We start from the raw sequence: 13,535 nt of genomic DNA, 5'->3' as shown, positions 1-13,535 counted from the left end.
TAAAAAATTATGAGTATTTTCTTTATAAAAAAAAAAAACAAAAAAAATTTTACGGTTAAAATCATTTGTCTTCTGGCTAAATATTTTTTTAAATTGTTGCGTATACGATACATATATGATACAATATATATATATATATATGTATATGTATATATATATATATATATATATATATATATGTATATATATATATACATTTATCTAAGAAAATTTTTCTATATATCGCCTTCTAAATTTTTGGTATTAGATATAGGCTTGTAAATAATAATAATAATAATAATAATAATAATAATAATAATAATAATAATAATAACAATAATTACTATTATTATTATTATTATTATTATTATTATTATTATTATTATTATTATTATTATTATTATTATTATTATTATTATTATTATTATTATTATTATTATTATTATTATTATTATTATTATTATTATTATTATTATTATTATTATTATTATTATTATTATTATTATTATTATTATTATTATTATTATTATTATTATTATTATTATTGCATTTTTGTACTTAAGAATTGAATAATTTCTTTTTAATAATTTAATAAAATACAACTAAGTCGAACATATCACGTGGGTATCATTAAATTAAATTTACTGGACGTTAATATTCAAAATTCCCGCTAAATACTAAGATGTGTTTATCGGTTTTGCGCGGTCTCTAGTGTCAGTTACCGTAATTTCAAATTGCAAATAAAAAGCAATATCAAGAACACGCATTCCAACAAATAAATACCGACGTTTGTTAAATATGTCTGTAAGTAAACAATTAATTAATGTCAATTATTTTTTAAAAAATGAACTTATTTATTTACTTAATTTAAATAATTATTGTCATTGCTTACGCACTCACTAGATTTAGAAAACTTAATTAGTAAAAATTATCAAGTATTAACCTCAAAATAAAATTATTATTTTAACAATTTATCGTTTTTTAGCAACAAAATGCAGACCATAAAGAGAAAAAGAGGAAAGAAAGTATATTAGATTTATCAAAGTATCTTGAAAAAAATATACGAGTTAAATTCGCCGGTGGCAGAGAAGCCGCTGGAATTTTGAAAGGTTATGATCCATTGTTGAACCTCGTTCTTGACAATACCACCGAGTATCTACGAGGTATTCTATATATTTATCTATTTATTTTATTATTATCAATTAATAATCAATTGACATTACTCAAAAAATTGATATATTTGCTAGGACTCTATAAAAAATTATTTAATTAAATTTTTTTCCAGATCCTGATGATCCGTATAAACTTAACCAAGACACCAGGATGCTGGGATTAGTTGTATGCAGAGGTACTTCTGTTGTATTGATTTGTCCCGTTGACGGGATGGAATCTATACCAAATCCATTTATACAACAAGACAGTTAAACTTGTAATTTATTTAATTATTATTTGTTTTTCCAACACGCCAATAAATGATTTATTATAATTTATAGTATTTAAGTTAAAATGTTTTTTTTTAATTAAACTAAAATATTCATTGTAAAACGACTTTATGAAGTTCAATAAAACCTACTTTTTTTTAGTACTTGATTTTTAAAAAATGTACTTGATTATGCTATGAATTGGGGTATTTTTAATAAACGGCTCCGCATTTTTTTCTTAGAAACCAGCTTTCGATGGGATTCGCTGAATTTTTATGGGTTATAGTTTATTGATGCTGATAAAGAATTTTTCAATTCGCAACCCAAAAAAATGAGCAGCTTTATTGATAAAAAAATTTTTTAAATAAATCAGCTAGTTTTTATTATATAATTTGCTTTTATATATATCAGCTGATAAATATTTTATGAATTTTTTTTTTCTGTTGGACAAAATGAATATGAAAAAAAAATTATATTATTACTGTTTTTAGCCTTTCCTCTAAAATAAAAAAAAAGAACGGAGCTCAAAGGTTTGCTATTGAAGACGTCGATGTATATATACATATATATATATATATATATATATATATATATATATATATATATATATATATATATATATATACTAGCTGCTACCCGCCCGCTTGGCTGAGCATTTTGTAATAACTTTATATTAAATGAAGATATCGCAATAATTTTTCTTTAGATTAGGGCCAAATGTCAAAGAAATAAAACTCAGAAAACTAAATTGAAATTTATCCAGTAGTTTTTCCGTGATGCGCGTACAACTGCAGACCTCTATCATTTTATTTATGTAGATATATAGGGTAGAGGTACCGTTTTTGGCCACGTTAGGGCCAGTTTTTGACATTTGAAAAATTAAAATTAAATAATTTGTAAACGACGTAATGACAATTAATTTTTAAAATATGTAAAACGATACTTTTATCCCACTATTAAAATGGTAATTTTATTTAAGACTTTTATTAATTAAAATAAAGTATTAAATGTCAAAAAATGGAGCAGTGGTCACAAATGGTATCTCTTCCCTATAGACGGTTTTAAATAAAATCAGTCGTCACTAACCATTTATTTGGCAATTACAGCAGTAAGTGGTACGTGGCCCAATAGGGACGATAGCTAAGAAGAATTAAAAAAAAAACATTTATTTGATTATATATAAAAAAAATTTTTAAGTTTCCGTAATGAAAATATTGAATTAATAGAAAAATAAAAAAAAGTTAGTGATTTCAGTCTAATCATTAGAAATCGAATATTAAATATACATACAGAAAATTTGATTCCTTACCCGAAGTAAATATTTCATTTACTGAAAATTTATTTAATTATTATTTCAAGGAACTAAATATTTTAAATCAAAGATACTATCCAAATAAATTATTTATCTCTTCTAGTAGTACTAACAATAATTTTACTTATTCTAAAACTCAGAGAAATTTCGAATTGCAATAACTAAAACTTGCCCGCCAAAAAAAAATTGGATCGGTTCTTTTAAAATTTTTCTTATAAAACTCATTCCTTCTCATGAAGATTTTATAAGAATCTATCGGATTTTATGAGATTTTCTAAGCAGGGTCCAACAAACGCTTATAATCAAAGCGTTTACAGTCGTAGTGATCTCTAAAAATGAATCAGTGAAATTCACTGCGTATCAGTGGATAGTCACTATTTCCACAGCTATAAGTATACCACTTATTCAACCAGTGGTATACTTATAGCTGGTTCCCAGTGATTATTTACTCATTCGAAGTTAATTTAACTGATTCATTTTTAGAGAGTGGGAGACAGGATTGTCGAATATAGAGAGAGAATTTGGTCAAATACAGAGAGCGGTCAAATATAGAGAAATTCTACTGTAAATATAATTGCGTGGAAACTGATTAGTTACTTTGAGTATTTACTTTTCTCTGAATGCAGCTACATTTAGATCTATTAAATAAATCTATTCGGCATGAATTAATATTTTTTAAATGAAAAATCGCGGTAAACCCTTTCTTTTCGCTGTATCATCAAATTATATTAAGAGCTAACAGAATATTCGAAACAATACAATTAAATAATAACAATATCTTTTAATCAATTATGAACATAGTAAGTATACGTAACAGTTTATTTGAGATGTCAATTTATAAGATAATTGTGTGGGTTATTGACGTCAGTATCCACTTACATATAGATATTCCGTGGGGAGAATTGTCTTTATAGTATAGCCGAAAATTTATCAAGATTAATTACATTCTCTAAAAGACCACCTTACTGTTTGTTGCTGATAAATACTCTCTCTTAGTGGTCCTTTTAGAAATAATATTTATTAATTTTATTGATAGTTCAATTGCTAATCGTGCACAGCAAGTTCAAAATAATCTAACACACATAATAATACTAATAATAATAAATAGAATATTGATCACATAAAAGTAAAGTGCAATGTCGACTGGTGAAAAAGTAATGGACATAAGCGTGCAAAGTGAAAAAAATCGAGATGAAAAAAATTCAAATATTATTTCAATAAAATCCAACAGTCGTGATTCATCATCGGATATGAAATTAAATCATCAAGAGACTGACCGAGAAACGGAAGACGAACTAAGCCATCAAGAGCTCAAAAGAAAATTTGAAAAACTAGGAAAGGAAACAGGAAGTCAGTCAAATAAAAAATTAAAGGCTGATCAAGCAACTATTCGAATCTTGGATGAAGATGATCTTTCAAACAATGATGATGTTATTGTGTATTTATTTTAAAGATAATCAATTCAAATTTTGTTATGAATTGTTATTTATAAAATATAAGAATACTGCAAGGTCTTCTTTATTAAGTAATTATATTATTTTGTTATTACTAACTCTACAGTATATTTCAAAAGCCTGTGTATTTTTTATTGTGAAGTATCAACTAATTAAATACGGAAAAAAATTTTTTGTGACCTCAAGAAAAGATAACTTACGGTAACAAAATTCTGCCTTAATATGCGGATAACAAAGCATTCATTGGGATTACAATGTTTTTGCAATGCTAGCAAATTCTTTGTTGGGCCAAACAATGGTCTGTAGCTGTAACAAAACTGTTGTGTTCCAATAAAAAAACTGATTTGTTAAAGTAACAGAATCAATTTGTAGCATTGAAAAAAAAATTTGTAATCATAAGCTAAGATTACTTACGGTAGCAAATGCCGGCTTTAAAATACGACAATATTATTATAATAAACATCATGTGTACTCATAACAAATCGACTTCTTAATTACGACACAAATTCATTTGTTACTATAACAAATTGATTTGTTACCGTAAGCTAATCATGTTTGTCATTATAAAAAAATCTTTCGTTATCCCGTCTTTTATTATCAGGACGAAATTCATTTTTTCCGTGAAGTAATTAAATTTTGAAATATTAATATTGTTTAATTAATTAATTAATGCTTGTTTAATAGTTTATATATTTACAGCCGGGCTTCACTAATTCGGGCAGTCAATCTACAGAGGAGCCAAAATATCCTTTAAATTCCGACTCATCGAATGTCCCTTCTCCTTTAAAGATCACATTACACACATGCGTGTTTACACCTACATGAATGATGCACACATAAATATACACAGACAAATACAAACGTACAGCATCAGGTGGGAGACAGCGCAGCTGGTAATAGGGGTCGAGATTCAGCGGAAGTTCCAAGTTAACGAAATTCGCCTGTATGTAAATTACAAAGAAATGGGAAAAGTAATATGTACTGATTTAATTTAATTATATATATATTAAAGAAAAAGTATACAATAAAGTTTTTTTTACTTAATATACTTTGCTGATTTATTTTCATGTCTTCCAATATTTCTTGAGCATATAAATTTATATTAAAATTTTTTATTAATATAGATAATGAAATATATTCGGGAAAATATTTATATAAAATTAAAAGCTACCAAACTCGTACTTTAAAGTATTTGAATTTATCATTTATTTTGAAGCAGATCTAATTTTTTGACCCGGGTTTTCATGCGCGCTAAACTTGTTGCGTAAGCAGTTGCCAAGTTTATAGAAGGGTGGAAAATGTACTTCGTTTTATTTGTAAATAACAGATCAATAACTTCAAAATCGAAATTTAGCTCAACATGCTTATAGAACCGGTGATGGAAAATTTATCACAAATTCAGTCGACAATCAAAAAACTTCCATTATACGATTAAATAAAAAAAGGTAGCTATTGTCTTGATTTAAAAATGACAAAACGCGTAGTTAAAAATTCGAGATAAAAGAGACGTAGAGAAGTGAAATCGGAAAAATAACGATAAGCGAAATAAAAATCAAACAATGAAATATGTGACTGTTTGTAATAGATATGAATTAAAGCTTACTTTTATAATAAAACTAAAAAAAAAAATCATGTATATGTATTCATAATTCTTCAGAGTCTACAGATTATTTATTTATGAGAAGTGTACAGTACAATTATTTTTTATTTGCAAAAAATTCAAATGAAACTTGCAGTCTTTTATTAAAATAAAAAAATTAAACAATAAAAATGGAATGCCAATTTTGTAGTTTTTTACAAATAGTTGTAACAATAACAATAATAATAAAAAATAATACAATTCTGAAACACATATATACAATTCACAACAAACAATTAAAATAAAAACTGACGTATAATTCATTATTTTTTCCCTCTATTATCAACTACTCAGTTTTATTCAATGCTCAATACAATCTCATTATAAGACTCTTTTCCGTGATTCGTTAAATATTGCCCCGAACACTTCTGTCAATCATTCTATTCAAATATCACGACCCAATTATTTTATATCGCCAGTCGCAAAAAATTAAGTAGCAAATTCGTAATTTAGTTATGCAGTATAAATTAATTTTTTTCTTATTTACACAATTTTACGACAAGATACTAATTTCTCATTTAAAAAAACAAAAACATCGAAACTAGTTTTATAACGAGTCCAGACTTAATACACGTCATGCGCGGTAGTGGAGGAATCAAAATTTTCAACATTTTCTTCCCTCCAGTCCCGATTTCGAAACTGGACTGTACATACAAAGATGAAAGCATAATTTTCAATTAAAAAATAATTCAAACAAGGATTTTAAATAAATGAATATTTATAGGAGTCTATAAAGCTCATTCAGTTCCAAATTCATTTCTTAACCAAGGATATTGTTTTGGACAATCGAAACACGTATTCAAGTATCTATAGGACTTTAAAACACGACTAGGTAATTTACAAGAGCTTGGAAACTCGCATGCTATTTCATGGGGCTTAAATCGTTTATTACATTGCCATGGTTCAAATTCCATTAGATCAACAACTGGCGTAGGTTTTTTCATCCACTCAATAACTTGATTACCTGTTACAAAGTAGACGTCCGGTAATTGCAGCAAATCATCCACAAATTTCTAAAAAAAGCCATAGTAATAAATAATTTAATACTTATACTTAAAATGTTGTATTAAAAAATTGATAATTAGTTACACTTACGCTGAAAGCGTAATTGCTTGTAGGATTGCGGAACCACATCGGATTAAAATGTAAGCCAATGGGCGCCCGATTACTCAAATAATGTCTTTTAAAATTCAGCATTAACATTTTGTAAATTTCTTCTCCGGACAAACTTATGGGGCAATCGTCTATCATACTGCAGGTATATTCCTGCAGGATAGAAATTAAATACCATAAATTAAAAAACAAAGCACAGCATTGATGAGTGACAAACAAACTAAAATTATTTACGTACCCCAGAGAGAAGTTGATTTAATGGCAGTTCCCATAAACCGGGATATGTTCTAGTTGGGCACATTTGACCCGTACTCGCGCATTGATGAGGTATCTTATAGTCTAGCGTGTATGGCCATAAAGGTGGATCAGAAAACGGTGCAACGATAGATGCGTCATAAACAAAACCAAATTCTGACATCATTAAAAATTGTCGATTCCAACCGACACGCAAAAAGGGCGCTCTTAGTCCTTTGATATCTTCGATTCTTACTCCAGCGTATTTATTTATAATATTTGCTACTCCAACCATTTCATCGAACCAGTCCTCTATTGTAGCATTCAGTGACCACCATTCTTCCGGTCCTCGATGTCTATTCAATTTTAAAAATAAAAAGTATTTATAGCATTTGTCTTTATTTGGAAATGATAAAATGGTAGATAAGCAGATAATGATTGTAAAAAATAATTATACTTGAAAATTAGTCGGATGAGTTTGGATAAAATAATTCGAATCTATTTAATAATTAAATCAGTCCTTTATCACGATTATTAGTATCACGATCCTAGTAGAATACTATATAAAGTTTGACTAGAATAAGCTTACTCGGACGGAATCACTAAAATCACCTCTGTCCTGGTATTTTAAATCCGATTTTAAAACCTGGCTTTTTAACATTTGAGTCGAGGATAAAATAACGGATTAAGGAGCTGGAAAACAGCGGGAAGTTTCGGAATTTTTTTATATTAAAATGTCTTTTATTGATATGTTTATTATTTATTTTTTTTATAAGATAAATTTAAAACAAAGTAAGAATTAGCTTTTACTAGGTTTTGAAATTAGGCTGTCCTAGCCGAAAGTCGATGTCTATTTATCCAACTATAGATATAGATTCAGTTATTCATCACTCACTTTAATTATTTTTTTTTAAATTGATTAAAGTGGCTTACAATATAATTATTTAAAATCATTACAGTTTAAGTAATTTTATTTTTTAATTAGCGAATCATTTTTATGAAGTTAATCCGAACGAGTCATTTTTAAACAATAAAAAGTAAAAAATAAAACAAAAAGCATATTAATTTTTATTTTTTTCGTATTTCTTTTGTTTTTGGCTCAGGATTACTTTAATTGCGAGTTCGGCTTGCCGCTTTAAGCTGCTTTGGGCATATATTTATTCACCATAAACGTAGGTCTTTGTATTTCTGCTCTAAATTCTCCACTAAAAATCAAGTCGAAAACATGGCAATTAGACACTGGCAATAGTCAAAACTTAACATATATTGTTAGGGAATTCAAAAGCTCAACTATGAGTATACTCAAGTATACTTGAATTCTAATTTTATTATTCATTTATCCCTTACAATTAGATGAATGAAGAACAATTGAATGCTTCACTGCATATATGTATGCTTCAGCGGATTATTTACACAAAAGGACGTTACACCTCTTATTACATTAAGCAGTTATCACAGACGATTGATATCTTTACGTTCGAATAGATTCAGTTGTATTTATTCGCTCAGTTTAAAAATTCAAATAATGTGTCAGATTTCTGTCTGTTCATAAAATATTACTAGGACAAAGTCAAGCATGAATTTTCGGTCAACAAAAGGCACGATGTTTAATCTTTAATTTTTTTAATTCTTTATTTTCAATTTATAAAACGTCTTTTATCTTTAATAAATTTTATTTAAAAATTGGAAAATATAATGTATTTAATTAACCCTTCGTCCGTCACGCTATGAGCGCAGCGCTGCAATTTTTATTAAAAGATTATTTAAAAAGAAAAAAAAAATTTCCTAGTCTTTTGAAATTTTATGAGTTCTTCTACTGTCCGTTTTAGTATCGAATGAATGAATGATAATTATTTTTTCGATATTTTAAATATTTAAAAAAATTTTTTTTTTTTGTTAGAAAACCTGAGAAACGCGGCGATGTGCCGCTGACGCGAGTAAACTCGGGAGTTTAATTTGTTCGGATTTTCCGCGCAGTGTTGCCAGTTACCACCAGCAACTTATTTCCAGCTCATTTAATTCATCTCTTTCTTTAATATTTTTATTTAATACAAAATTTTTATTTTATTAAAAAATTAAAAAAAAATTAAGTCGTATAAGCTTGTGTGGTTTTAATTTTTTAAAATCATAGTTATGATACTTGGCAACACCGCAATATTAAATACATGACGGCGCGATGAATGAAGGGTGGCGAGATCGCGCGACGGACGGAGGGTTAGTAAAAATTAAAATAAACTTACGTTACTGAATGAGCAGCGATTTCATGGCCTTTATTCCAAAGATACTGGACATCTCTGTAATTAGTGTATTGATGGCTTACATAAAACGTTCCTCTTATAGGACATCCATTTGGATTTTTCCGCTTGTCATTAAAAAACTCTATAATCAATCAACCAAATAAAATATTTATAAAATAACAATAATTATGTTAATAAAACTTACTACTATAAAAATCAAAATTTTCTGCATTAACAGCGTCATTAAACGTTATCATTATCATTTGTGGCACTTCAGTATGTGTTAAATTATTCGGTATCTGTTTACCGTCTTGAGAACACCAACAATCTGGTAAATAACATTTTTGTGAATTGCAATTTGTCGCAGAATTTTTATCCGGGCCTCCATCTAAAAGTAAATTCATACCCTGTCATTTATTATTTTTACGTAATTAATAATTAATATTCAATAAATTAAATTCAGGATATTGGAAAAAAAATTTACCACACCAGCCTTCATCGGAACCATCGGTACAATCAACACTTCCGTCACAAAAATATGAATTAGGAAGACAAGTACCGTCACCACAAGCTAGTGTGTTATCTTTGCAGTCCCCTTTTTCCAATAATGGCTTAGGCGGTTGGTGTTCTGTAAAATTTTAATTTTAGTTAAAAATAATTGATCGTAATTAGGCCAATTAAATTATTTAAATCATGTCATCATCTTTACACTGTAAAAAATCGGGAGTGAATCCGGATTTAATTTCAATCTGAATTCACTCCGTATTCACTCCGCCACTCGGAGTTCCGGAGTTTTGAAAAAAATCACTCCGCATGCGGAGTGAATTGGAAGTTTTTTTTAGCGGAGTGATCTCGGAGTAACGCGGATTTTATTTCACTCCCAATTCACTCCGGTCCGTAGTTTAAACATTTAAATGAATTTATATTAAACTGTTAATCAGTGTGTGTGTGTGCGAGTGTGTGTGTGTGCATGCGTGAGAGCGCGTGCAAGTGTGTGTGTGTGTGCGCGTATCAGCTGATCAGTAATCTAATAAGCGAGTTTTTACTTCGATTCTATTTAGTGGAGTGATTTTTTATTAATAATATTTCTAAAATTCCTCTCCGGAGTGAATTTCACTCCAGAGGGATTAAATTAATAAAACATTATCTACTCCGCGAAAACTCCCCTTCGGAGTGAATTTCACTCTCAGGGGAGGGAATAATTAAAAATTCATTCACTCCGCATTCACTCCGGATTTAATCCGCATTCACTCCGCGAATTTTTTACAATGCATCAATGTTCTTATGCTGAATTAAATTAAATTATATACTTTTATATACCTGAAGTTACATCGCAATTGTCTACATTGGCTTTGAAGTCGCATATCTGTCTCGTAACATCGAATAGAAGACCCTCTGAGCATTTAAACTCAAATACTTCATTGTCTGTAAATTTAATTGCGTATTCTTTATTATTGAATAATATATATGTATATGTATGTATGTATGTATTTATATACGAGAAAGTCTTTTGATAAACAATCGTGAGAAATTTCCTACGCTTAAATTATAATGACACTAAAAGAAAAGTAAAATTTTATAAGAAATAAAGTTTTAGTTTCGCAATAAATAAAAAATTAACATTAGTTATAATTGAACATATATTTACCTAAACATAAATAATATTTGGCACATTCATTTGGTGACCATACATTGTGAGCTAATGTATTTGGATTTCTATAAAATTTACTGTCCTCAATACACGGCACATCGATGGATGACCCGTGAGCTATGAAAAAAAATAATAAATAGAGAAAGTGATCAATTGATTATATTTAAATATATTGCTATAAATTATTTGTACACTTAAAAATAAAAAACACACAAGAAAATACTTTTACTTGAAACACGTAACTGTTTGTAAAATTTATGCATAAAAAAATTAAAAAAATATACAATCTATAATAATATAAAATAAAACAGGACCAAAAATTGTGATTGCGAGAGAAACGTTTTGCACATGGAATTTATTTTCACTTGCGTATAAGAAAGGAAGTGAAACTTCCGGTTCGACTGGACCTTTCCCTTATGATAAATTTGATATATTGTAGATGAACTGATGGCAATAATATTGACACAATCATATAAATATATGTGTACATTAATAAACTGGTGTATATTTACATATATTGAGTAGTCTTACCAGTTATGATGATTGATAAGATTATAAATACTGAGTCACATATCCAAGATCTCATGGTGGATAAAAAAGTACGTCAAAGAGATTGTGTTCGTCTCTCGCGGCTCACACTTTCAAACTGATTCTTCCTCCCACCAAACAGTATACCTTATAGGTATGCTTATACGAGTCTGTTTCTGTTCGGCTTCTCTCGTTCTCAGCAGCTATTATTATATTACCTAAATACGATATACACTGAGTATATATATATCAGCATCGACATTACATGTTTGAGGCTTCATTGATATCAGGCTGATGACCTAGAGTTACTGATTTTTAATTTCTATATTATTATTAATACTAATGAAAATCATTCGGGATTATGGGTATCATTATCACACATTTAACAAATAGATTCATTTTAATTATTATTTATTATATTTTTTATAATGTTTTATATTTTTTTAACAAAATTTCTACGTTTATTTTTAAACTTAATAAAACGTGTAAATAATTTAGTAAGAAATTTTAATTTATTCTTTGTTGTTTTTTAAAAATAAGTATAAAGTAATAAATAGTTACTGTAATGATTATCGCATATTGTAAAATGATATACGTTAATTGAATTAAATATGATATAAAAATTATTGATTAAAAAACAGCCAAATATCTATACTAATAACATAAAACTTTCCCCCAATTATAGTAAATTTAATTCACGTTATTCCGATTTAAAAACTAATTATAGAATACATAATAATTATAATATTATTTATCTTAGACTAAAAAAAAAAAAAAAAACGAAAGTTAATTTTTACTTTGAGGTTTTATATTAAATCACTTTGTTACGAGATGAGAATAGAGTTCTCATTAGCAAAGAGATTTTGGACAATACGAGTACATTGGAAATAAAAACTTTTTTTTTTTAAATCAATTTTTCTTACTTTTTAATGTTGATTTTTTATTTTATTGATTATTTTCGAAAATTAAAAAAAAACATTTATAAATCACCCTCAGCGCTTTCGCGTTTATGGTATGCAAAAAATACATGGAGTACAAGTGAAAAGTCAGTTTTACGCTAGCAACCAAAGGGTTAATTGTTCAAAAGCATAAAAGTCAAATATTATTGAATTGAAAACCGTTGAAGGATCCGTAATTAAAAAGTAGTTGAAATCTGCATCAATCATAAGGGAATTTAATAACAAAATGATTTCAGTCAAAGTTAATTTAATTTATAGCTGATGTTTCGAGTAATTGAATATATCACTATTCAAGTATGTAAAAAAAATCAATACTTCTTCCATACTCACTCCTTCTATAATAATTAGCTTTCAATGGAATTTCATGAATTCTTTTTGTTGTAGTTTATGTGATGCATGTAAAAAATTCATATAGTGGTAAAAAAAAAATTTTTTTTTCATTTATTGTAAATGATTTGGAAATATATAAAATATTGTTAAATGTATAATATAACTTTTACTAACTGTTTTTAAAATATTTCATTACTTTTTTAAAATAAAAGAGTTGCAAGCTAAAATGTTTTTTTTTTCTATCCTTGCTGGCAAATAGATGATAATTAATAAAAAAATAAAAAATAAATTTTTTAAATTCAAATTTTGTGATGACTATCTTGTCCAACCTCTCTTTCGTTTTTCCAAGAGAGGATTATATTAGTATAGATAATAGGCTGTTCTAAAATACTTGTCTTTAAGTGTTTAGTCTTTTTTTTTTTGTTTAAAAATATATCGTTGATAATTTTATCATCAAGTCATTGAATTTTTCGTAAAGAGTTTTTTATTTAGCTTCTAAAATTAATCAGTCAATTAAGTATTGTTCAAATAATTAACAACAAAATACTTAGTCATTTTTTGAATTTTGGACACTTGGTTATTATTATCACATAAAGTTTAATATATAACTAATTTCACTAAACGTAGATTTCGTTATAAATCATTAATATCACATTACATCAGATTAATTAAATTCGT

General features: G+C 27.3%; 2 protein-coding genes across 2 annotated transcripts; one reads left to right on the top strand and one right to left on the bottom strand.

The window, feature by feature from the left end:
• Nucleotides 1-638: 638 nt before the first annotated feature.
• LOC130668003 (U6 snRNA-associated Sm-like protein LSm7) lies at nucleotides 639-1,463 on the top strand. The gene is made up of 3 exons (XM_057469977.1): nucleotides 639-783; nucleotides 965-1,142; nucleotides 1,265-1,463. The coding sequence occupies exons 1-3, from the start codon at nucleotides 778-780 to the stop codon at nucleotides 1,402-1,404; spliced, it is 324 nt and encodes a 107-aa protein (XP_057325960.1). The 5' UTR covers nucleotides 639-777; the 3' UTR covers nucleotides 1,405-1,463.
• Nucleotides 1,464-5,822: 4,359 nt separating this feature from the next.
• LOC130668446 (chitin deacetylase 1) lies at nucleotides 5,823-11,757 on the bottom strand. The gene is made up of 9 exons (XM_057470745.1): nucleotides 11,572-11,757; nucleotides 11,038-11,157; nucleotides 10,710-10,814; nucleotides 9,874-10,017; nucleotides 9,595-9,777; nucleotides 9,393-9,531; nucleotides 7,157-7,508; nucleotides 6,901-7,071; nucleotides 5,823-6,818 (listed from the first exon to the last, which is right to left on the bottom strand). The coding sequence occupies exons 1-9, from the start codon at nucleotides 11,624-11,626 to the stop codon at nucleotides 6,543-6,545; spliced, it is 1,545 nt and encodes a 514-aa protein (XP_057326728.1). The 5' UTR covers nucleotides 11,627-11,757; the 3' UTR covers nucleotides 5,823-6,542.
• Nucleotides 11,758-13,535: the final 1,778 nt, after the last annotated feature.

Source organism: Microplitis mediator, chromosome 5 (assembly GCF_029852145.1).
Source record: "Microplitis mediator isolate UGA2020A chromosome 5, iyMicMedi2.1, whole genome shotgun sequence".
Lineage (NCBI taxonomy): Eukaryota > Metazoa > Arthropoda > Insecta > Hymenoptera > Braconidae > Microplitis > Microplitis mediator.
Note: the sequence above shows the minus strand (reverse complement) of the source record. Positions and strands in the feature narration are given on the sequence as shown.